This window comes from Typopeltis vanoorti, chromosome 1 (assembly GCF_054136105.1).
Source record: "Typopeltis vanoorti isolate ZY-2024b chromosome 1, IOZ_Tvanoo_1.0, whole genome shotgun sequence".
NCBI classification, from domain to species: Eukaryota; Metazoa; Arthropoda; class Arachnida; order Uropygi; family Thelyphonidae; genus Typopeltis; species Typopeltis vanoorti.
The window spans coordinates 5,153,063-5,179,890 of NC_143549.1; the positions used below are offsets into that span (position 1 = coordinate 5,153,063).

General features: G+C 34.8%; 1 protein-coding gene across 3 annotated transcripts in view; it reads left to right on the plus strand.

Annotated features, from left to right (window-relative positions):
• Eogt (EGF-domain O-GlcNAc transferase) overlaps positions 1-26,828 on the plus strand; it is a 402,968-nt gene that overhangs the window by 203,689 nt on the left and 172,451 nt on the right. For all 3 annotated transcript variants that reach the window (XM_090408171.1, XM_090408016.1, XM_090408097.1), the window contains one exon: positions 18,171-18,274. In XM_090408171.1, coding sequence (XP_090264297.1) covers positions 18,171-18,274 — 104 coding nt within the window. The remainder of the gene's footprint in view (positions 1-18,170; positions 18,275-26,828) is intronic.

Here is a 26,828-nt window from a genome sequence, read left to right on the forward strand (position 1 = left end):
AGTATTTGTTTAGGATGTCGGGTGTTGGCCATTCGGTTTACATGTTCAATCCATTTTTGTTTATAATTGTTTAGTTTTTCTTCTGTTGATTTTATTTTTAGTTCTTTTAAAATGTCTTCGTTCCTTTTTTGATCTAATAATGTGTATTTTGCAGTTCTTTTCATAAATCTCATTTCACTTGTTTTTATTCTGTGTTTATCTTGTGAAAGTGAAATTTCTTTTGTACTATATTTGGGTTGAGTGTTTCTTTTTGTACTATATTTGGGTTGAGTGTTCTATTTATCAGGTCTATAATCTGTAAAAATTTTGAAGTTTTTAATTTTATGTCTTTTCTCCCTCATATGATATTTCACATCCAAGATAACTGAAAGTATTTATCTGTTCTATTATTTTATTATTAATAACTATTTTGCTTCTAACTGGAGTTTGTCCACAAAATGCCATTGTTTTAGTTTTATCTATGGAAATTTTCATTCCAAACTGTTCTACTGTAATGTTTAAATTATATATTGCTCTTTGTAAATTGTCTTCCTTATCTGATATTATTACCTGATCATCTGCAAATAATAAGGCATTTATTTTGTTATTCTGGGAAATTTCTATACCTTGATTATTTAAGGTGTTCCACTGTATTAACATTTCATTAATGTAAATATTGAAAAGTGTTGGAGACAGGGCATCCCTTAGTCTTACTCCTTGGTTTATAGATTGTTTTTCAGACAACTTTTCATTTATTTTTATTTTTATTTCATTATCTTTATATATATATTCAATATTGCATGTAGTAAAATATTAGGTATATTTATTTTTTGTAATATATCAAACAGTATATATCTTTTTACTTTATTAAATGCTTTTTCATAATCTATAAACAGAAGATGAGTTTCCATTTAAATTTTCTTCTTTTTTCTATAATTAGTTTTAAACAGAAAGCTGCATCCATTGTAGAGCATCCTTTTTTAAATGTATTTTGACCTTCTAATAATATGTTTTCACTGTATATTTTTAGTTTTTCATTAAGTATTCTGCTATATTTTGTAGCATGTATTCAATAAACTAATACCTCTGTAGTAGCAGGTTTTGTTTTATCCCCTTTTTTAAATATAGGTATCACTATGCTTGTATTCCATTCTGTTGGTATTTGTCCTTTTGTAAATATTTTATTTAAAAATTTTAGTAATCTTTGATGAAATTTTTTTCCAGCAAGTTTATATAGTTCGGAGTTTATTCCATCTTCTCCTGCTGATTTGCCATTTTTTATTTTATTTAGGTTTTCCTTTAATTCTTTCATTGTTATCATATCATTTAAGGTATTTTGTAAGTTTCTGGTGTAATTATTTTTGATACCAGTATTATCCGTCCAAAGATTTGTAAAGTAATCCAAGAATTCTTTTACATCTATTTCACAATTTATATTTGCAGTTTCTTTTATATCTACATTCATGTGTTTTAGTAGTTTGTATGCACTGGGTCTTATTTTGTATATGTAATTTTCTAGATATGATACAAATTTTTCCCAGCTTTCTCTGTGTTTCTTTCTGGTTTCTCTTTTGGCTGTTGCTCATCTTTTTTTATATTCAACTTCATCTTCTTGTTTTTTGCTACTTAGCCATCTTTTAAAAGCCAGCTTTTTATTTTTAATTATTATTTTTATGATATTTTTTGTGTGTTCCTAGACTTTTATATGCTGCTGATGCGATAATTTCTTTTATATTATTCTACTCTTTCTCATGTCTTCATTTTCTTGTATTTTTTTTCTAAGTAGTTATTAATCCTCTGTTGGTATAGATTTCTTATACTTGAATCATTTAGTAGTCTTACTTTGCAATTAGATTTTGTTTCTCTAGTTATTTTTTTGTATTTTTGTAGCCAGTTTGGTGGAAATCTTAGTTTTGTACTAAATAGTGATCTGTGTCAATTTCTAGTCCTCTTCTAACTTTAACATCTAGGTTTACTGCTTTTTCATTAGCTATAAAGTAGTCTATTATTGATTTTTGTCCTCTTGTACACCACGTATATTTATGTATATTTTTATGTTTGTAAAATGTATTCATTATTTTTAAATTATTATATACAGGTATCCATTGATATATGCAGTTAATTAATCCTCGATGGACACCGCATATATCAAAACCGCATTATTTAATGCTAAGAATTAATGGGAATAATTATAATGAATCTTGCAAAATATAAAAATTTAAACTTCATTTATTTTTTTATGGTGACATGTATATTCTGGAGGTTGTTGAAGAAGCTTAGGAATGGAGGAAAGTGTGCTGTAAAAGGAGTTAGAGATGATAAAGGTGACATGAAAATGGGAGAAAAAGATATCCTTGAAGTATGGAATAATTACTTTGAAAAACTGCTAAATGAAACAAGGCATGCAGTCAGGAATACATATCCATACTTGAAAAAGCCATCAAAAGCTTGAAATGTGGAAAAGCAGCAGGAGTAGATGATATTCGACCAGAAATGCAGAATTATGGTGGTATAAAAGTCTTACAGTGGCTGCACTACATAGTTCAGAATGCCTGGACCGAGGGACGAATTCCAGACGACAGGAGTAGAGCTCTCATAGTACCCATATATAAAAAGGGAAATAAAACTGAATGTGAGAATTACAGAGATATATCCCTACTGAGTGTTCCTGGTAAGATATATACAAGTATACTTGAGAAACGGTTGAGAAGAATTGTGGAAGAAAAGCTTGGTGAAGAACAAGCTGGATTCAGGTCAAATAGAGGCTGTCAGGATCAGATCTTCACTTTACGACAAATAGTAAAGAAATCATGGGAATATAACAAAGATCTGTATTTAAGTTTTGTCAATTTGGTAAAGGCATATGACAAGGTGCCAAGAGAGAAGCTATTCAATACGCTACAGTTATATGTTTTCAGTGGGGCATTATATCAAGCAATACTTAGTCTTTATTTGAGTTGTAAGTCGGCAGTTAGAATCGAAGGATGTACAGGAAGATGGTTTAATGTTAAATCTGGTGTGAGACAAGGATGTACATTATCCTCTCTGTTATTTATTATCTATATGGATCACATTATGAAGGAAAGTGGTATTAAACATGATATCAAAATTGGAGATGTTAATGTCAGCCCTTTGCTTTATGCAGACGATGTTATACTTCTAAATAAATCTGCTACAAGTCTGCAAGATTCTCTGACTAAATTGAATAACTGTTGTAATAGATATGGTATGAAGGTCAGCAATAAAAAGACGAAGACAATGAAAATAGGAAGAATCATTGAAAATGTCAACTGTGTTGTGATTGGAGAGCCTGTGAAACAAGTAAAACATTTCAGCTACTTAGGCATGATTTTTAATGAAGATGGTAATTTAAATAGAGAAATAGACAACAGAATCAACAAAGCTGGTATGGTAGGAAGTCAATTGAATAAATTCATATGGAATTAGAGAGAAATTAGTCGGAACACTAAATTAGCTGTATACAAAACAGTGTTCAAACCAGTTTTAGCTTATGGATCTGAGAGCTGGGTCAGAAGTAAAACACGTGACCAAAGACTAGAGATCGCAGATATGAGAGTCCTGAGAAAGATTAGAAGCGTGAACAGATGGCATCAATGGCAATATCATATTAAAAACGAACGAGGATATTGGGAAAGAACTTGACATTGTCAGCATCCAGGAATGCGTTAGCAGAGCTAATCTCAGGTGGTATGGTCACTTAAATAGAATGGAAGAGAAAAGATTAGCAAAACAAGTGTTCTCTGCTAGGTTGGCAGGAAAACGACCCAGAGGAAGACCAAGATATAGGTGGATTGATACAGTACAAAGTGCCTTAGACGATAGAAATATAAGATCTGATAATGTTGGAGTCTTGACAAGTAACAGACTGATTTGGAGGAAAATTGTAGATAGGAAGTTAGTAATGATGTAAATTTTTCATGTAGTACTATCATATCCTGTACACCCCTTGAGGGTACATGGCAGGAATTTGATGATGATGATGTATTTATATATTTTATTTATACATATTTGTTACATAAAAACTTATCTAAGTATTTATTTTTTATTAAAAAAACTTATCTAATGTAAGTTGAACAGTGGTAGTTTTTTTTTTTCTCCTCCATGATTTTGTGATAACAATCAATTTGTTATCACAAACAATCAATCTAAACCGAGTTTTCAATTGTCCTAAACAATTCTTCAAGTTCTTTGATAGTGATTTCTTTAGATACATCTTCTGTTTCTTCACTTTCCTTTTCTTCTTCCTCTTCGTATGCCTGTTGATGTTCGATTCCAATAAGATCTTCGTTACTTAGGTCTTTTGAATGTGATTCCAATAATTCCTGAATATTTTCTGAATCGACATTCTCAAAGCCAAGAGCACTTCCAATCAAAACAATATTATCAATAACTTCGTTGACGGGATTAATAGAACTACAAAAATTATTTGCAGATTCAGGCAAAAGATCTTCCAGACTGTTCTCATACAGTTGGCTGTCACTTCTCAAGACTCATGAATGTTTTTAACTGCTTGTTTAATATCGTATTTTTTCCAAAATTCCTTTAGAGTGATTGGATCGTCTCCAGTTGTAGCTTGAATTGCCTGGGCAAAAGTTCTAATATAGTAAGTCTTGAATGCAGAAATGACTCCCTGGTCCATAGGCTGTATCAAAGATGTCATATTTGGTGTTAAAAATACAACCTGCACATTACTATTTAAATCATTAAGTGAGGTGGGATATCCAGGGGCATTATCCAATACTAAAAGAACTTTGAAAACCATTCTTCAAACAACTGTTTGATAAGCCATGCCTTTTTATCTGATTCCCATATTACTGGAAGGGATTGTTTGTTACAGCATTTAAAAGCCTTTAGGTTCATTGTTCGATAAATTAGCATTGGCTTTAATTTGAAATCATCTTTGGCATTAATTCCAAGTAAAAGTGTTAAGCGATCTTTGGATGCTTTATAACCAGGTGTGGTTCGTTCTTTTCTTGCTGAAAATGTTTTTGTTAGCATTTTCTTCCAAAACAGGCCAGTTTCGTCTATGTTTAATATTTGACAATCGTCATACCCATTTTCTTCAATTATTTTCTTTAATTCAGCTGGATATCTGACTGCAACATCTTTAACAGTACTTGCTGCTTCACCTGTTAATTTTACATTTTTCATTCCTGATCAAGATTTGAAATTTTCTAACCAGCCTTTGCTTGCAGAAAATCTTGCAGTCACATTTTGATATTTGTTTTCTTTAAGTGTAAAAAAAAGGCTTAAAGCCTTGAGCTTAAGATTATTGCTGTCGATGGGAATACACTTCTGATTACAATCTTCTAGCCAAAGAAATAGTAAATCTTCCATTTTGATCATTAATGGGCTTCTATTCCTAGTACACTGCATACTCAAAGATGCAGATGCCACTTTGCCTTGTTCGCAGTTCTCAGTCGCTTTATTTAAAATGGCTCGTATAGTTGAGGCACCAAAGCCTAGAGCTCTTCTGATGTTTGCTTTGCTTTGCTTTCTCCATTATCAAACCTTTTAATAATATCAATATTAGTATCCAAAGAAATCATTGGAATATAACAAGGATGTATACTTAGGTTTTGGGATGCATACAACAAGGTGCACAAAGAAAAGTATTTCAAAACACTACTGTTATATGGGGAATAAATGGAACATTATACAGAGCAATACATAAGATGTATTTAAGTTGTAAATCAGCATTTCAAATTGAAAGAAATACATGAAAGTTTGATGTAAAAACCAGATGTAAGACAGTGGTGCACACTATCTCCATTCTTATTCATAATCTATAGTTGCATTATGAAAGAAAGTGGCATTAAACCTGATAGTAAATTCAGAGATACAAAGCTTAGCTCTTTGCTTTATTCAGAACTTATTTTACTCCTAATGATATGCAGTTTAGTCTCCAGGGTTCTTCAACTAAATTGCATAACAGATGTAACAAAGTTGACATGAAAGTTAGCAATAAAAATATTAAAACTATGAAATCAGGCAGGAACTAGAAAATTTCATCTGCATTCTGCATAGAGAATCTATAGAACTTGTAAAATTTTTCAGCTATTTGGACACAGTTTTTAGTGAAAATGGCAAATTAAATTTGGAAAGAGACAACAGAATAACCAAAGCTGGTATGGTGGGAAGCCAGATGAATAAATTTATATGGAATCAGAAAGAAATTAGCCAAAACACCTGCAGTATACAAGGCAGTGTTAAGTTATGGATCTGAGAGTTAGATTAGAAATAAAGCACTTGATCAAAGATTAGAGACCACAGATATGGGAGTACTGAGAAAAATGGAGCCCAAATGGATGGCATCAGTGGCAGAATCATATTAAAAATGATGTTATTAAGAAGGAACTTGTCATTATTAGCATTTAAAAATGTGTGAGCAGAGCTGATTCAAGTTGCCATGATTACTTAAAGAGAATGGGAGAGTAAAGACTAGCAAAGCAGGCAGTTAATGCTAAAATAGCAGGAAAAGGACTTAGAGGAAGAGGACCAAGATCTAGGTGGATTGATTCAGTCAGAAGTGCTTTAGAATGGGCAAATAATGGAAGAGGAAAGTAATGAGAATGAAAATCTTCATTCAAAATGGAGAAGGTCTGGACATATTGCAAGATGGCTTAAATTGTTGACAGGATGAGACCTACAATGGCAGTAGATAACAGGGAAGACAAAGGAAGAGACGACAAGATGCAGTTGTTTGGATTGCTGGAATGCAATGGATGAGAACAGCAGTAAATAGAATGGAATGGAAAAAATTGGGGAGTGGGGGAAACCTTCATCAAGCAGTGGACCAATCCTTATTTTCCTAAGCACATCCTGACTTACTTTTCCGGACTTTTGATACCCGTTTCTCTTGACTATCTCTTTAACTTCCTTAGTCTGCATCATGAAAATTATGGAAACAACTATCATGTTAGAGTCATAGAACTCTCCATGCACGGTAAGCTAAAGATATATGTTTCTCTTTTGATCAATCGGCTGGCTTTTTTTGAAGAGATGCAGAGGCAGCATTCTTATTCCTAACTACATCAAGCTAAAAAAAGAAATTTACTTCTGCTAACGTTTTTTAAACTCTAACACAGTAGTTGTTTCCATAATTTTCATGATGTGTTCTGATCACAGTGTAAGCATGAAGGAAAGGATTCCTTAGTCTGCCATGACTCTGCAGACAGCCTCACCAAATATCATGTCTGTCTGGCTAAATCAATTCCTGTTTTTTTTTTTTTTTTTTTTTTTTTTTTTTTTTTTTTCAGGATCTGCTATGTTGTGGTATTTCTTTGATACTAACCCATTGACCATAATTTGTTTCTTGTTTTCAAACTCTCATCTTTTCTTAAATAATGTTTGTTTGTTATGTCTATAGTTCACATTCTAATTGATTCTTTTTAAAACTTTCTTACACACTTTTCTTTTTATGATTTGCTTGTTTAAATTTCTGTATTTGGTGCTATTATTCTTGTCGAAGTTTCTGGAACAGAAAACTATGTAAACTATTGAATGCAAATAAATAATTGACTAGCTAAAATTTATTATTTACAAGCTTATGTTTCACTAGTAAAAGCTAGCATTATCAGAGGCACTCAGTGAAGACACTAACTGTGTGGATAACAGAGACATGCATGGAAGATAGTCAGGCTACCTCACAAATCCCAGTTGAAATCAGAGAAGAGACTATTCCTAGAAGCAACACAAGTTCTGCAGAACCCAGTTTACTAGACAACCAACCTGTGGTATGATTTACACAGATTTTAGTTTTCCCCCCCCTTCCCTATATACTCATCAGCATTAATAACAGGAATCACCATGAAGAGTGCCACTTTTGCCCTCCATGCACATGATTGTCTTTTTTTATGTAGGCCATTTCGATTTGCATCTTCACTGAGTGTGTAGTGTTACATTGTCTCTGACAATGCTAGTTTGAGCTAGCAAAACAACAACTAGTAAATCATTTTTTTTTTGTATTCCATTGTCTAGATATATTTTTTTCTTCTATAAACTTTGACATGAATAATTCTTTTTATAATATTTAATTTTATCCTTCTTTAAAGGAAATGGTGATTACTTTGAATTTCAAATCCTGTGTACTCATGTGTTCTGAACCAGTGGGAAAACATTGCTATCAACAATAACATAATAATTGAGACTTTTCTTATTGTGTGGTCTCGCTCTCCTCTCTATCCATGTAAGTTTTGCACATATTTATTTTAGAACATGGTATTAGTAAACTAGTCTATGTTCTGAATAGAAATCCAGTAGATAAGAGCAAAGCTAATTATAATTATCATTATTATTAGCTTTGCTCTTTTTTTCCAAATTTTCCCAAAACATTCTTATATGTCTTGTAATCATTTCCTACTCTCCTCTTTAGATCAACTCCATCAAGGATAAGACCAACTTTTTTGTGTGTGTCAGCTGCCTTCTTAATGCTTTGAAAAATTCCTCCACTTCTGGCTTAGTAGAATCTTGTATTAGTAAAAAATATTCTGATATTTGCCCAGATCACTTCACTTGATATTACCTGCCATTCAGGATTTCCCCTCATATTTAGTTTTGAATACTATACCCATTATTTTCCCATCTTTGAAAGAATGTCATTTGATTTTGTCTTCTTTGTTTCAATAACACCTATTATGGCAATCAGGTACTTCTCCAGTTCTTCTGCTAGCTCCACATCTTCTCCATTGATGCTTCTTGTGTTAATGGCACAATCTTGAATTCTGCTGATTTTGAATTTTAGTTTGATTTCATTCTAATAGCTGACTTTTCATTTATTCTGCCTGATCCCTGACTAAAACAACAGGGACCTTGTTTTATTGGGCAGCACCTCAACTGGCATGAAATTCCATCATCTCGTACCATCATTTTATTTTGGTTTAGGCAAATAAGAATACAGTTTGATGTTGGTTAAATCACAATTTTCAGTCCCTCCTCATTTATTCAGTAATCAGGTTAATACTGATTCTATATGGAGGTCTCCTAGTTATCCGGCTTTGAATTTGCAGTAATCCTTAGTAACTATATTCAAATCCAAAATATACCCTTTTTTAGAATGCTGTTCCTATGTTTAGTGCACCTAAAATCTTTCAAAAAATTATTACTGCTGTCTAGATGAGACTAATTTAGCTTTAACCTCTATCTCATAGGGATGAAACACCATTTCAGGTCTGTCTTTTATACAGATACTTCCATGGAATGCTGGTCCCTTGAAGTAGGAATGATGGATACTATCATTCCTGCATTTTCTGTTGGACCTGTTAAAACAAGAGCAGTAACTTCCAATGTTCCTTTTTAGTACAACTCCAAACACACAATGTGCTTTTTTTTATTTTATTTTTTTATTCCATCAACCTATGTTCTCTGGAACATTATGAATTTTTCCCTAAGTACTACAGCCTCTACAGTAGTATTTCCCAATGTTTTTTGGATCATGCACCACCTCAATGCCTCAAAGATTTTGATGTCCCCCCACTTGCCGACAATGGTGAGTGTTTTCAGTATTTAATGATGAAGTGACAAATGCAACATCATTTTCTAATTTCCCCCCAAAATATTCAAATTGCCCATGTTGAGAAACACTGCTCTACAGCCTCCAGCTTTTCATGAAAATTGTCAGTGGCTTTCTTCTTTCTCAATTCTCTCCTGCATCCCATATATAAGCACTATTATTATTATCATTAGAGGTCATGCCAGTAGAATAACCGGTGATCAGATCATTGTTTCTTTAGCTTACTGTGTGAAATGTAACTCAGCTTGTCTTTGCATATTTGTATATACTCCAGGTGATGACCTTCATATGAAGGTCGAAACGTCGGGAAATTAAAATAGTTATTTATAACACTGTGGTAAAGTCAAAATGAATGCTGATCACCGTGCAACACTAAAAGAAAGAACACAAATTACAATATACAATCTATGGAAAGACCAAGATGGAATTTTTGCAAAGCTAACCAGGAACAGTACTCTAAACAAATTGAATTTAACATCTGTTGAGTCCAAGCTGAAGTTGAAAATTATAAGCATTTTGTAGGAGTGGTGATAGGGGCTGCAAAACAATGAATACCAAGAGCTTTCTGGAAACAGTACACCCCATGCTAGTCACCTGAAATTGGGAAAAGAATTTTAGAAATGCTTAATGAACAATGACGGCAACATTGGAAAACCACAACTGAAAATTTAGACTTCACCCACTCTAGCCGCAAGGCTTGGGCCTTTGCCCCAAAAACTCAGAACTGCATCAGTTTCTAAGCAGAAAGTCACATAGATCACTCCTAAAGTCATAGCAGCTAGAACATCTAACAACATAAAGATTAGTGCATCCTATTCTAAAGAAATTAGGACCAAATATATCCATGTTTATAGAAATGTCAAACAAAATAGCCACCTCTCAATGCTATTCACTGAAAACGAACTGATTCAAGCATTTAAATCATTGAAAAATAACTTGTCAGGCCTGGATGGTATATATATATATATATATATATATATATCCTGAGTTCATTAAATATTTGGGAGTAATGCTCATGAGTGGCTTTTGCAGTTTTTCTATAAAATTATAGAATGCAGGAACATCCCAAAGAAATTCCTGAGGAGCAAAATTTTAGCCATCCTAAAACCTGGAATAGATCCTACTGATGCATCAAACTATTTTAGATTATAAAGTAATCGTTCAAACTTTTTTGAACGATTACTCTATAATTGAAGTTACCCATTGATTAATGCCATAGTACCAAATGAACAAGCTGGATTCAGAGATTCTCGCAGCTGCTATGACCAAGTACTTACTACATATATATAAGCTGGTTTCCAAAAAGGCCTTAAAACCTGCATTCGTAGATCTGTCCACTGCATATGACACAGTTTGGGTGAATGGACTCTGATATTTGCAACTATAATACAATCCCAAAAATGATTAAGATTCTAAAGTGTAAATTCAAAGTGAAACTGAATGGTAAAAATATTCCCTTTAAAGTACTAAAAAGTGGACTACCATAGGGCTCTGTGCTGCTACTCTTTAATTTATTCATTAGATTATGTAGACAATCTGGCATTGGCAACTCAGACTAAACACCTGAAAGAGGCTGAGACTGCTCAGTTCTGACCTTGAAGTTCTGCAACTATTACACCAAATGACATCTTTGCCCAAATCCCTCTAAAACTGAAGGTTGCACATTTCACTTGAACAAACATCAAGCTGATAATCAGCTGAAGGTTTTATTTAGAGGTGAGACTTTGAAGCACCACCCCAACCTAAAATATCTTGGAGTCACCTTAGATTGCTCTTTAACCTTCAAGAAACACCTGGAAAATGTCTTCCAAAAGCTAAAAAGTAGAATAATATCTCCAGGAAGCTTGTGTGTTCTGGCTGGGAGTGCAGGAGCCAACACTTTAAAATCTGCTGCCCATGACCTAGTGCAGTGGTGGCAAACCTTTATATGTGTGCATGCCAAAAGTTTACAAATAGAGTTGCTGATGTGCCCGGTGCATGCCAAAAATTTACAAATTAAATTGATGACATGCCGGACAGATTTTAGTAGGGGAAAAATTAATAGAAAATCTATTAATTAATTTATAATGATATACATGGTGGCAATAAAAAACTTTCCCTCTTTCCAGGCATCTGTAGCTAACACCAATAAACGGAATGAGGCCAAATTTTATATTGAGACTTTTGAGGGCGATAGGGAGATGATTTCCGTGAAAAAAAAGATTTAGTACCAAAAGTCACTAGGGGAAATTTTGGTGCTGGAAGAGCCAAAAACAAGCAGATAATTACATTAAAGGCAGATAAAATGGAATAATAACATTTCGGCAGTGTAAGCGACAGCTGCGTCATTCATTCCAGCTGGATATGTGATGTGTTACAATGATAATAAGAATAATAATAATTAAACTAAAAGAATAACTTGCTAGAGACGCTGAAATTAATGTAGTGATTGAACTTACAGGAAATAATGTTTTATTCATCAGAATCAGGGTCCCCTGGACCACATACATGATTTTCAATGTAGAGCTTTCTTGTGTACAACAAATTGCATCCAGTGTGCAACATGCTCTACAGCTGAGTATAAGGAGTCAGATTGGATGTTCCTAACAGCCTGTTTTATATTCTCTTTCAAGACATGCAAGTTGGGAACACCACCAACATACACAACGGGTTTCAAATACCCCCACTGCCGAAAGTCACGTGGAGTGATGTCCGGGGATCGAGGCAGCCATGCCGTCGGAAATAACTGACTGATAACTCTCTCATTACTGAACTTATACGGTTAGAAGTGAAGCATTTTCAAGACTGTACCATAAGCCATATCAAGTTGGCGAGCTATGGCATGAACGCTTGGACCAGTACTGGTCCCTGTCATCAAGCACCGCAGTAGCAACGTCTGTTACTGTCTCTTCTTGCACTGCTTTCCATCCTCTGCCAGGGCTAACTCCTAGTGATCCAGTTTCTTCAAACTTCTTAATTATAGCTCTCATTGCTACAGCTGACATAGGGTCTGTATGCAGGTTATGAAGTCTTCTAAATTCTCGAAGGGCCGCTACGGCATTGCACTGTTTAAGGTGAAACAACTTAACAAGTAAAGCACACTGAGGCAAGATAGGATGCATATTGAGCATAATTCGTCAGTCATTCGAATAACTGTCTGAACGTTCCCAATCCCTTTTTAAGTGGAATTGGTGGTGCTGCTGTCACGTACGCACAGTAAAATTTGCATAATCCTTTTTACCTGCGTTTACTGCAAATATTTGACAGCTTTTGGCTCCGTCAGCGCCAAAATTTCCCCATATCGACGACTTTTGGTACTAAATTTTTTTTTGCGGAAATCATCTCCCCATGCCTTCAAAAGTTTCAATATAAAATTTGGTCTCATTCCGTTTATGGTTTTAGCTACAGATGCCTCCAAAGAAGGAAAGTTATTTTATGGCCACCCTGTATATTTTATAAATAATTATTTATAATATTTATTTATATATAAATTTATAATATTGTTCAGTGTAAAATTGATTATTGTATTATTAAATTAATTTTAATGTTGGTTTAAAAAAAAAAAAAAAACGGTAGTGAGAAAAATATAAAATATTAAGGATCTTCCTCAGCCATAGCCAAGTTAGCCAGTCTTGGGCATGGACAGCAGGGTTTTCCCCCAGTTTATCCTGGGGTTTTTCATCCCACAAACAGCCAAACCGGACCCATGAACATACAGGATACAGCCATAGGACATATAGACGAAGACAGAAAAGGAGATGGGTGCCATCTGTCTTAATTCATTGCCCATTAAACATTCATGGCTTATTCACGAGTGACCCTATGTGATCCATTATGTGATCCATTAAGGACTATGGGAGGGGGATAGGATAGGAACTTACCATAAAAGTCAGCTGAGCAGGGGAAGCTCAACTTGTAGGCCGAAATGCTTACATTATTTACTTGAATATAACTTGCCCTCACGTATAACTCATACCCCTGATTTTACTTTACAAAAAAGACATCAAAAAGTTTTGCATAGTACTTCTCATGAAAAATGTTTAAACGTGTTCACGTCGAAGAGATAGTAACTCGCACCCCCCCCCCTACACACACACACACCAGGTTAAAAACAAGCCCTCCCCAAAGCCATTAGCTGCAGACAGATGCAAGAAAAACAAGCGTAGTTTTATTGCATCCCTGAATAAGGTACAGAGACTTTTGCAGTCTGTGTAATATATTTCTCAACAAATAATGTGACTCATTAGTTAGCGCCATTTTTATCCCAGCTGTCTCTAATTGCGCCATTATTGTCCCCTCCCACAGAAACTATGCTATACAGACCCAAGTCAACAACTGTGTTTCAGTGCGGCCATATGTTGCACTGAAACACAGTATCTAACTAAAAACTATTGTCCAATTTTTCAATTACATGAAATAAGTGTTTGTTTTATTGCATTTGAAATTCTCAATGTCATTATGACAGATCACAAAGACTAACTTCAAATAAAATTCTACCACGAATTGATACATGCCATATAATTATGGTGACCATACATCCTTTATTTAAGAGGACAGTCCTCTAAAGGACAGAACAGGCAAATTATTATTTTTTTCTAAAATGACCATTTTGTCCTTTATTTTGTGAATTGAAATAGTAAATTGAATATTAATGCCAACATATTTAAAGATGGAATTCATAAATTGTACCAAACCTGCATTGATTATATAAATAATTGGGACAGCTGTTTCATGGAAATGGAAGTATTTGAATAAGTCCTACTCTGAGAAATCTCTCTGTGGGCGAAGATTGAGGAAAGTGTTTTGTTCATTTCTAGTCACTGGAACTTAAATATAAATGATGGCGAACTATTTGATAAAGTTTTGTGTATTAAACGTTATGTCACCAGTAAAAAGATCGAAGAATGGTGATAAAATGACGTAGTAGGGTTAAATATTTTAAATATTTCGCAGATAAACATGTATCTTTCAAAAACATTTTAAAAATCGTTGAATTTTGCTTATGTCTTCCTCGATCTAATGCCCCCCACTGAACAAATATTTTCATTAGTAAAAATATGTGAACCAGTGAAAAAAACCCAATTAAAAATTGAAACATTGAAAGCATGCATTTATACCAAATGGAACTTTGACATGAATTGAATACAATTTTATGAATTTTTAAAGCACAAACCTGATTTATTAAAAAAAAACGTTCATTCTTGTGTAAAGTGTCAAAATTAATTTTTTTTTTTATTAATAACATGATTGTTTAAAATGCTATTGTTACGTCATTGATTTTTTCTTATATAAACTATACTTCTATTATTCCCTTTTATGCCAACTAAGAGTGAGATCTCTAATCTATCTCCCTGGGATCGTTTCCTTTTCGAACTCTGACAAAATTTGTTTGTTTCAGCTGCGCCAGTCAAAGTTCTAGGACAGAAGAATTCTTACCTCAGAGAAACCTCCCAGAGTTCTAGAGCTAGCTAATCTTGTTAAAAGCTTAAAGCGTCTGTAGAAATCTTAGCTTGCAGTCATGGCCTTTTCACTCTAAAATTCCCTTATCTTCCCCTTAAGCATAGGTTCAAACTTTTATGAGTGGTAAAATTAGTCTCATGCTCAGGCTTACATAGCAAAACATATTTATTAAGAATCTAATGAGTTTACTAATAGTATGTTTAAACTTATCAAAAGCATATCACATTATCATTACTAAATCAATTGACAAACAATGAAAGACCACTCTAATTAACAAACATACAACTCATATTTTAGGTTAAATAAATAAATACACACTTAGCATAAAATACAAGTTCATAATTCCTAATGTCAATTGCCAACATAGGCCCCTCCACATTAACTAGTTCTTACATAAAATCATAAATCTTCAGACTACCAGTCCATTGGAACTAACAAATCACTAAGCACATTAATCACTCAAAAGTTTTCTAAATAATTGTCTATCTTCCTTTTCTTCTAAATTCTCGTTCATTCTTTTTCTCTAAAGCTAATTGCTAATTGAATAAGAAATTTCTGTACGTTACCACCGCCACTTGAGGTTACCGGTGTCCCTTTCATCTGTCCTTTGTCCTTGGATACCTTTCTACTTCAGCGGATCACGTCCACGTGGAGGTCACGTTGCTCATCACGTATACCCATTTTCTACACTCTGCAACGTAAACATTCGTCTCGCTGGTCACTGTCGTTAGCCTGACTGCTTTCCAGTATGATCCTCCTGCTGTCTCATCCCAGTAAAAACCTTTACTGATGACCCGAATTGGTGGACGCTGTCATCTCGCATACAGCTTGTCCGATACTAGTCAGTCAGCAACGGGGAAACGTCTGCCGTCATTACTTGAGAAAGAAGTGATATTTATATGTTAATAAATGCATGCATTTATTCCAGCAAGTATTCCATTTAGGCTTTTATTTTTGTAGACAGAAGATGTCTTAAGCTTGTGCGGCAATAATTGAGCTTTGCATTGTGTATCAAAGGTCAATGCTTGCTCGTCTAGTCAAAGCTCCTTGGACTACGCAGTCAACATAGCTCTAGCCAGTGAGTTTCAACCAGCCTTTACAAGTGTGCGTGTTGCTTGGGAAAATTAACTTACAACCAACTTTTTATGATGATGTTATTGACCAGTTCATAAAAAAGAACCGTAGGGTAGAATTTGTATTCAAGTAGGTCAGCTAAATTGAAAAAGATAGAATATCATTTGTAAAATAAATGTATGATTAAATGTACATAAATTTCTAAATACATGTATATAGTTTTAAATGGTCAGTAATTCATTATTCCACTAATTAGACTTCAATCACACTTATCACTCCCTGAATGATAACAAGAGCAAGCATGAATTTCAAGACCAGCATTCGCCCCTGTTATAAAGCTTTTTAGTTTTAGTGAAACAAATAAAAGCAACCTTTTTTTTTATTATTATTATTTATTTATTATAAACAATTTCTGATTTGTCCTTTATTTTCTCCAAAAAAATATGGTCACTGTACATATAATGATTGTGTGAGTTCACCTGCCAGCTCAACCCAAATAAGCAGGAATAAAATTCAACCAAAGTTTGAATTTTATTCCTGCTTGTTTTAATTTTAATGTATGAGTTGAGCCTGTTGGTAATGAGAAGTTCTGTCAGAACGATAAACGACACCCCATCATGAATGTGTTAAAACTAGGAAATATATAGTGAATGTTGTTATGGAATTCGGTTGAAGAGAATTAGCATTTCAACTCAACACTTGTTGGTTGCCTATGTCTTTGGGTCGCATGATCTTTTGTTAATACTGCACCAATCATATGCACGTCTTCATAGCTACTCTCTTTCTCGTGTAAAACAAAATTTAACTTGTACGTATTGTAATAATTAAAAAAGTTGAATAATTTATAAGCGTATAAAAGGATATCACCTGTAAATCGTTGACGTGCCAGCCAAATTCTTGGACATGCCATCTATGCCCTAGTGTACTCTTGTGCTCCAGTGTGGTATTTGAGTCATCATGTCAGTAAGGTCGACATGCAACTTATCGATACCACAAGAATCATTATAGGTTGCATAAAGTCTGCACCTGTTGAGTGGCTGACTACCAACACTCCCTAACATCATACCACCAGACATAAGGAGGAAAGCTGCTGCTAATAGAGAGTGGATAAAATGTATGGGAAATAACAGCTTACCCATCCATGTGGACCTCCAAAATCTATTACCTATTCACTTAAAGTTCCACAACCTGATCTGGAAAACTCAACAACCAGATACATATTCTCCTGAAACTGAATGGAAGAATCGCTGACTTACTTCAACAATAAGAAATGGTCACCTCATTACAGATCCCACAATAGAGGCCTCTGGCTTTGACCTGCCCAGACGAAAATGGAGCACACTCAATCCCCTCAGGACAGGTGATGCCAAATGTGCTACCATGATGTACAAGTGGGGCTTGTGTCAATCTCCAACATGTGACTGTGGTGCTGATCAACAGGCCGTCAGTCATTATTCAGGATTGCCCACTCTGTAGTTTTCAGGGCACATTGACAGACCTGCTCCAGGCTAGCCCAGATGCAGTCCAATGGATTAGAGACTATTTGAATTTAAATTTGTGATTTTTAGCATACAATTTTAGTATATTTATTTATATATATATATATATATATATATATATATATATATATTAACTTTTTCTATTTTTATCTTTTTTTTTTTGCACAAACCCAACCCATACAAAATGTATGTATCATGCTTTATATTAGTTCTGTTTACACGTTCATTCAATAGTGATATCATCAATGTATGCTGCTTTCTAATATATTCACTTTTTCTTGTCATCTATCTTTGCCATTTATGAGCACTCTCTGAAGTTATTAGTGTTCTCATATCCATGATCTCCAGACTTGAAGTAACTTTTATTTGCAACCAGATTCTCAGATCCATAAATCCAAAGTGCTTTTACACTAGTCTGTATACTGCTATTTCATAACAGTATACTGAACTTTTATATAAAATACTGTAAAGATTAATGAATTAAGGCAACTTTGTGTGTTTGGATCTGTAGCCTTGAACTGAACTGTTTTTTGTTTATCATTTATAACATAATTCATTTTCTGCTGCTTAAGAATTAGCTTTATCTGTGGGGTATAACACAAGCACCCTTAATCTTCTGATAATTGTAATTATCTTATATTTTTCAGCTGTAAATATGTATCATCATTTCTGTGATTTCTTGAATTTGTATGCTTCTCTCCATTTAAACAACACATTTTCTACTGCTGTCAACATCCTTATCTGGGATACAGTAAGTTTATTTTGTAAATGTTAATAAAATGATTAAATTTAAAATTAAAATCTTGCTATTATGTGGATATCTTGTTTGTTGTAGATCCTTAAATACTTGATGCCATTTGCAACTTTGCCCTGAATAATGTCTGATGCTATGAAAATGTATTCAAGGCTAGTATTGTCATTATATCACAGCACATTATATAGACCAGAGGAAATTATTTTATTGATTTATTCACTGCATATTTTTCTAAGTATCAACTACATTGAGGAAGGAGAATATTCTGAATATTAGGTAACTCACATTGGAGTCAGCTGTTATGTTAGTCAGCAAAGAATGACTATAAATTCATGTGCAAACTCTACTTGCATGTGAAATATTAATTTTTGAGGTGGTTAGGCAAAGGAAAATTACAACAAGAATAGATATATGCAGAACTATAAGCTGAGTGATTACAGGAAATTCGGTAGTTATGATTATTATCATTTTATTATTATTATAAACATCAAAACTCTATGGTGTCTCATTGCAGAAGATTACCTCTGTTGCCCACAAAATCATCAAACTGTGCCTAAAAAATTATTCATTATTTCCACATTTCTCTGCAGTCATCAGCAAGCAATCCCACTCACCAACCATTCTTTATACAAAGAACTCCACTCCCTTGCTCACACTCTCTTATAAAGCTGGCTTCTTTTTCTACCCATGTATCCCTCCATTCCATGAAATAACTCTTCCACGTCTGCTAGTAACTCCACACCAACTTACACCTAAATCATATTCCCCCCCCCCTTTCTCCTCATATTTACAAGGCTCTACAACTGACAGTCCCTCAATTGGTCTTCATATCTCATACCAAAGAAATGACACACCATCGAAAACTAGGAAACCAGATCTCTAAACAGTGATATGTAAGATGTTCGAACAAGGCCTTATATAATCAAACCATAATTTGTTTGCTTCTTCATGTCAGTCTCCTCCTCATATTTCAACGATCCTTTGTGATGTCGTCACAGTTTTATTAATGTGATTATATACTTTAATGTAATTATATAAAAATATATACTTTACATTATACTTATTATAATTATATTATAATATACAAATTAAGTGGATATTGAATCCAACATTATTTCAAAGCTGAATAGAGAAACTACATTATGCCGAATATAGAAACTATAAAAGTTTTGACAGGGGCAATGCATAGTAAAGGTGGAGCAAGCTCCGATCACTATCCTTAATATTTCCCATAATGTAAAACACATCTCCTAGTAGGCATGCATGATGTTATACATTATGGGGGGAGGTCACTACCCAGACCGGTTTTGACCTTTATTGAGGTCTCGTCAGTGAGAGCCACACCCAGATGTAAATACTCAGGTTGTAGTGATGCAGAACTTAAACTTTACCATACAAGTTGCCAAAAAAGGTGTCACATACTAAGGATAGTGATCGGAGGTTCCACCTTTACTACGAGTTGCCTTTGTCATGAAAGGTCTGCTTACGCTTGGATCTGCTGAAACTTTTATAGTTTCCATATTTGGCATGAAACTCTTGTAGTTTCTCTATTCAGCTTTGAAATAATGTTGGATTCAATATCCACTTAATTTGAATAATTGTGCATTGCCGAAGTGAAGCCTTTTGGCTCTCTTATTTCAGTAATTCTTGGTGCCTTTTGTAATATGACAAAAGGAACTGAGAATTTGGAAATTATTGGAAACTTTTTTGGAAACTCATACGGTCAAGTATAAGTTCTGCATCACTACAATCTGAGTATTTACATCTGGGTCTGGCTCCCACTAATGAGACCTCAAAAAAGGTCGAAACCGGTCTGGGTAGTGACACTCCCATAATGTATAACATCATACATGTTGCTAGATGTGTTTTACATTATGGGAAATACTAAGGATAGTGATCGGAGTTTGTCCCACCTTTACTACAAGTTACCCCTGTTGTGAAACATTTGCTTACACTTGGATCTGCCGAAACTTTTAGAGTTTCTATATATGCTGCATGAAACTCTTGTGGTTTCTCTATTCAGCTTTGAAATAATCTTGGATTCAGTATCCACTTAATTTGAATAATTGTGCACTGCCAAAGTGAAGCCTTTTGGCTCTCTTATTTCAGTATATTATAATATAATTAATACAGGTATCCCTTGGTTAAATCGGTTTTCCTTAACGCAGGATTTGATTAACGCAAAAATTAATTGCAACAATCCTTTATATATGCGGCAAGAATTTTAATTAAGGCACCCACCTTTAAATATGACATGCAAGCCTTGAGGAGTGTTTCCTGGTGAAGAGAAAGAAAGTCATGAGAATGAGGATGTTATTCCTCCCATTAAGCATTAAAAGTGGGTGTATTACAAGTTCCAGTTCTGCTGTATTTACAAATTATGGTCTTTGTAAATTTTACACCCATTAATCACGTCAAAGAATAAGAGCGATCACACAACTGGGTCATTAAGGAAAAAAAAAAAAAAAGAGGAGGAAAGTAATTACCTTAGATACAAAACTTGATATAATTAAAAGATTTAAACGTGAAAGTAAAAGTAAGATTGCAAGCAAATTTGGTTTTAACGAGTCTACAATATGGACTATTTTATCCAAAGCTAATGCTTATTGCGAGCAAGGTAAAGTTGTATCTACATCTGCAAGTATGCAATGCACATGTAACCGAAGTGCTATAATGGTTGAAATGGAAAATATGTTGATTATTTTGCTGGAAGACTGAAAAAAAAACCATTTACCTCCATATGAGACTGGCTAACTCACCTTCAGAGTCGAAAGAGACCAGACCAAAAGGTTTCTCACATCATGGACAGGAATCGAACCCAGGTCTTTCTGACCAAAGGGCTTTGTCTATACTGACTGAACAACGAGGCTTAGGCTGTGACAGTGGATGATGTGATTCACAACATATTTTTAGGGAATGTTCAAAAGAGTTGATTGTGCCTTTTATCTGGTTGTTTAATAAGCGCCTGCAATAAAAAGGCTCTCAAGCAGTGGAATGACAGATGTTTCCAATTATTATTATTATTATAATAATAATTCTTATCCTAAGGCTGCCAATGTTAAAGCTCACAGAACAAAGAAATTGCCTCAGGCTGGAACCAATCGCCTTTGTCTGATCTATGTGTTTATTCTTATAGAATTTTGGAAAATTTGTTTGATTTCTAGCTGCGCAACCAAAATACGTGGATGAGAGGTGAATCTCCCTCCAAAGAAAAAAAAAAATACACAGAACCGTCCTCTCTTAATTATAAGTAAATCCACTGAACACTTCTGATCGACAGTCGTGGCAGTATCTACCTTAAGGCACACAGTTTCGAGTTTAATGAGTAGTGCATTGGAAATATAAATCAGGCAAGTTATTTGAACAAGAAAACAATTTATTCATCACTAATGAAATATACAAAAGGTCAAATATAGGTTCCATGTAAATTTTGCTTCTATGCTTCAAATGACAACTCAAAATTACGTTTACATTCGATTCCTCAACATGATTAATTCTAGTAGGACCACGTGTCTATAACAATAACTTAGATGTACTCAAATCATATAACCAATTTCAGGCTTATGCAATAGTTACAACATTAAACACACGATGTTTTACCTTGAACTTAAACTAGGCTTTCTCTCACATAAAACAGAACAATTTCAAATATCAGCATTAGGCCTAAAGTCCTCAGGTATCAATTCTAACAAAAACCTTAATTAAACACCGTCACAAAACTTTTTCTGTAGCTAAACAATGGAAAGATCTTACTTGAACAGAGTTCTAGACTTCTCTGGATGATCCTAGAAATTATATCCTTCGGTTATTGTTCGACTTTAGCACTGATTTTGGATACCTTTTCTGGGGCTTGTGAGATCCCTCTTTAGTGTCAGTGAACATCAGGAACTTGGTGGCTTGGAAACTCGACATCTAATTTCTTCTTAATCTGCTTATCTTAGCCACGTCGCTCTCTCGGCATTTTCTGTCTGGAATGCAGGTCTCCGACGGCGATTACAGATCATCTCCCGCAACGTTAGCAAAACTCCGCTGCCATAGCGTACATCGTAACTTCAGGTTGGAACTCTCCGTGACCTTGTAACTTCTTGCTGACCCATGAACGGGACGACCGCACATCTGACTAGTGAGATGAGCAACTCAAAAAAAGAACCAACTCTTCTATTTATCCAGCTCCGATGACCTTGGATTTGCTTACAATGTCGTCTCCTGGGTATTTCGATGTTCTGTACCCGCCACCATTTTCAGTCGTTTCATTAAGGTGGGAAATCCCCGTGCAATGTTGACCTTCATGATGACAGTTGCCCCAGGTCATAACATAATACGATAACTTGAATTATCGTTGACTAGAGGATTCTTTAGACACAAATTATGTTACACTTATTTTCCTTTGTTCTTTTTACAATCCATTTTTAGGTTACAATATTCAGTAATTCGCAATTTATTACTTCTAATTCTTTAAAGATAAAATTTTCACTATTAAATCACACGTATTTTTATTGGAATCTTCTTTACCAGTGAAATTGGTATATAAGGTGTTTTGCTTAAATTTCCTTCTATACACAATTTTACAGCACTTATCCTATTTCTCTTAAACTCATTCCCTGATGAAGCACTTACAACCACTTCTGGTGACCAGCTCCACCCATTTACCCACTCTTCAAGCAAAAAACTTAGTCAAAACATCCTTGTTAACCAAACTCTTATACTGCTTCCACTAGTGACCCTTTGTTCTCTTCCTTCTTGTCATGTACTGAAAAAAAAAGTTTAGTGTCAATCCTATAAAACCCCTTTAATAACTTAAGTGCTTCTATCATGTCTCCTCTTTTTCTTCTATCAGCTAATTTTTGGAGCCTGTCAGTCTATTCTCATAAGGAGCATTTCACAGACCCCACAATCTTTGTCACTTGCCTGTGTTTTAGCAATATTTGACTTCATTGCCACAGAATCCAGATCTGTATGGAGTAGTTCAGATGTGGTCTTATATAGAGAAACAATAAATCTTTATCCATGCTTGTTAATGTGTTCTTCAACAATCATGGAATCTGATGTGCGCTTTTGAATACTTTCACAATATGCCCTCTAAACTTCAACTCCCTATCCACAATCACACCCAAGTCTCATCAGTTTCCTGCATTTCAGTTCTATCAGTAGCACAGTACACAGCTTCTGATTTCTACCCAAAGGGCATCACCTTATACTTTGCTACATTAAACTGGCAGCCATTTACCTTTGTCTGTTTTCTCTGCATCACTTGCCATTTGCCATTGCACTTCCCAGTATCATTTCTTTTATCATTGATATAGAAAATAAACAAAAGTGGACCAAGTACTGAGCCCTGTGATAAATCACTGGTCACTTGCGTTCTCCTGACTCAACTCTTCTGTAAACTACTCTTTGATATCAGTCCATCAGCTATACTCTAATCCAAATCACTAGATTCATATTCATTCCCAATGCTCCAACTTATGCAGTAGAGATCTATATGGAATCTTGTCAAATTTTTTTTGCAAAGTCTAGCAATATCACTGAGTTGCCATTTTCCTTATCCAACTGCATTTTCACTTGATTATAAAAAAGTAAGCAAATTACAAAGGCAAGATCTACTCTTCACAAAACCATGTTGTCCCTTATAGAGTATCATATTCCTATCCAACCAGTCTTCATTTTGTCTTTCACCAATTTCTCCAATACCTTAACCACCACTCCTGAGATGCTGATTGGCATATAATTAGCTACTTCTGTGTTGGAGTCTCTAAATTATATATTTAATTTAATCCTTTATCCAAGTGTAAGCAAACAAAGTTTGTGCCTGAAGCATCTTTAGGACTGGAGCAACTCGTAGCAAAGGTGGACAAAGCTTCATGTCACTTGCCTTAATATCCCATAATGTAAAGCACATCTCCTTGTGGACATGTATAATGCTATGCATTATGGGAAGGGTCACTACCCAGACTGGTTTAAGTGCGGGGTTACCTCTCCATAAAACTCGTGAGATCACCTAACAATGAGTGACCCCACAGGATCAAAAACTCAGCATTGTTCTCCTCAGTAACAGGTTCACCCTGTCACCAAGAACTCTCAGCGTTGGCTCTACCCCGTGGCAGGCTCACCCCATCACCGAACAGAGCCGTTCATATTTCATCTGGGGGATAACAGCAACAGCCATGCCTCAGTTGACTTCATGGGCTACAGCATTGCCATTCATTACCCCCCCAGGACCTGGGTGACAGCAATAGCCAAGCCTCACTTAAAACTTCATGGGCTACAGCATTGCCATTCATTACCCAAGCTTCCAACTGGTTTCGACCTTTATTGAGGTCTCTTCAGTGGAAGCCAGATCCAGAGGTGATACCAGGTTGAAGTAATGCAGAAGTCATGTTTACCTGTACGAGTCTCTAAAAGGTGTCACACCTTATTATTAAAGTACTCTGGACTAGAGTTGGAAGTTTTTTCCCACTTGGATAGACTACAAATTATATATTTGGTTTAATCCTTTACCCAAGTGTAAGCAAACAAAGTTTGCACCTGAAGTATCTTCAGGACTGGGGCAACTCTTAACAAAGGTGGACAAAGCTTCACATCACTTGCATTAGTATCGCATAATGCAGTGATTTTCAACATTTTCCATAATACGGCACACGTAGACTAATTATTAAAATTTTGTGGCACACTAAAAATATATACTTTTAATTTTTTGATGATCTTGCAAAAATAGGCATAATTTTGATTGATTTACACACACAAGAAGAGGGAAGACCAGACACTAATAAATAAATGTGCAAATTACAACATTATTTCTTTCAATTAATTTCTTTTCATAAATCTCGCGGTACACCTGAAGACTTCTCGCGGCACACCGGTTGAAAATCGTTGCCATAATGCAAAGCACATCTCCTTGCAGACATTATGGGAAGGGTCACTACTCAGACCGGTTTTGACCTTATTGATTTTCTTCAGTGTGAGCCAGACCAAGAGGTGATACGAAAGTTGAAGCAATGTAGAAGTCATGTTTACCTATACGAGTTGTCCCAGTGCTGAAGATACTTCATGTTTGCTTATACTTGGATTAAACTAAATACAGGTATCCCTTGCTTAATGTAGTTTTACTTAATGCGGAATTTGATTAACACAGTGAAATAAATTGCGACTGTCCTTTGATATACACGGCAAGAGTTTTGATTAGCGCACTTTTAAATTTACCACACAAAAACATGCAAGCCTCAAGGAGAAAGAAAGTCCTGAGCATGATAATGTCATTCCTTCCACACATCCGTGCTCCCAGAGCCTGAGAGTCAGCCAGTTACTTCGCTGCAATCATTAAGAGTGGGAGTATTACAAGCTCCAGTTGTTCTGCTGTATTTACAAATTACAAAATACATCTTCATCAAATTCCTGACATGTACCCTCAAGGGGTGTACAGGATATGATAGTACTACATGAAAAAATTACATCATTACTAACTTCCTATCTACAATTTTCCTCCAAATCAGTCTGTTACTTGTCAAGACTCCAACATTATCAGATCTTATATTTCTATTGTCTAAGGCACATTATACCGTATCAATCCACCTATATCTTGGTCTTCCTCTGGGTCGTTTTGCTGCCAACCTGGCAGAGAACATTTGTTTTGCTAATCTTTCTTCGCCCATTCTGTTTAAGTGACCATATCACCTGAGATTAGCTCTGCTAACGCATTCCTGGATGTTGACAATGTCAAGTTCTTTCCTAATATCCTCGTTTTTAATATGATATTGCCATTGATGCCATCTGTTCATGCCTCTAATCTTTCTCAGGACTCTCATATCTGCAGTCTCTAGTCTTTGGTCACGTGTTTTTCTTCTGAACCAGCTCTCAGATCCATAAGTTAAAACTGGTTTGAACATTGTCTTGTATACAGCTAATTTAGTGTTCCGACTAATTTCTCTCTTATTCCATATGAATTTATTCAGTTAACTTCCCACCATACCAGCTTTACTGATTCTGTTGTCTATTTCTCTATTTAAATTACCATCTTCAGTAAAAATCGTGCCTAAGTAGCTGAAATGTTTTACTTGTTTCACAGGTTCTAAAATCACAACACAGTTGACATTTTCAATGATTCTGCCTATTTTCATTGTCTTTGTCTTTTTATTGCTGACCTTCATACCATGTCTATTACAAAAGTTATTTGATTTAGTCAGAGAATTTTGCAGACTTGTAGCGGATTTATTTAGAAGTATAACATCATCCGCATAAAGCAAAGGGCTGACATTAACATCTCCAATTTTGATATCATGTTTAATACCACTTTTCCTTCATAATGTGATCCATATAGATAATGAATAACAGAGGGGATAATGTACATCCTTGTCTGAAGCCAGATTTAACATTAAACCATCTTCCTGTATTTCCTTCAATTCTAACTGCTGACTTACAATTCAAATAAAGAATAAGTGTTGCTTGATATAATGTCTCATTGACACCATATAACTGTAGCGTATTGAATAGCTTCTCTCTTGGCACCTTGTCATATGCCTTTTCCAAATCGACAAAACTTAAATACATATCTTTG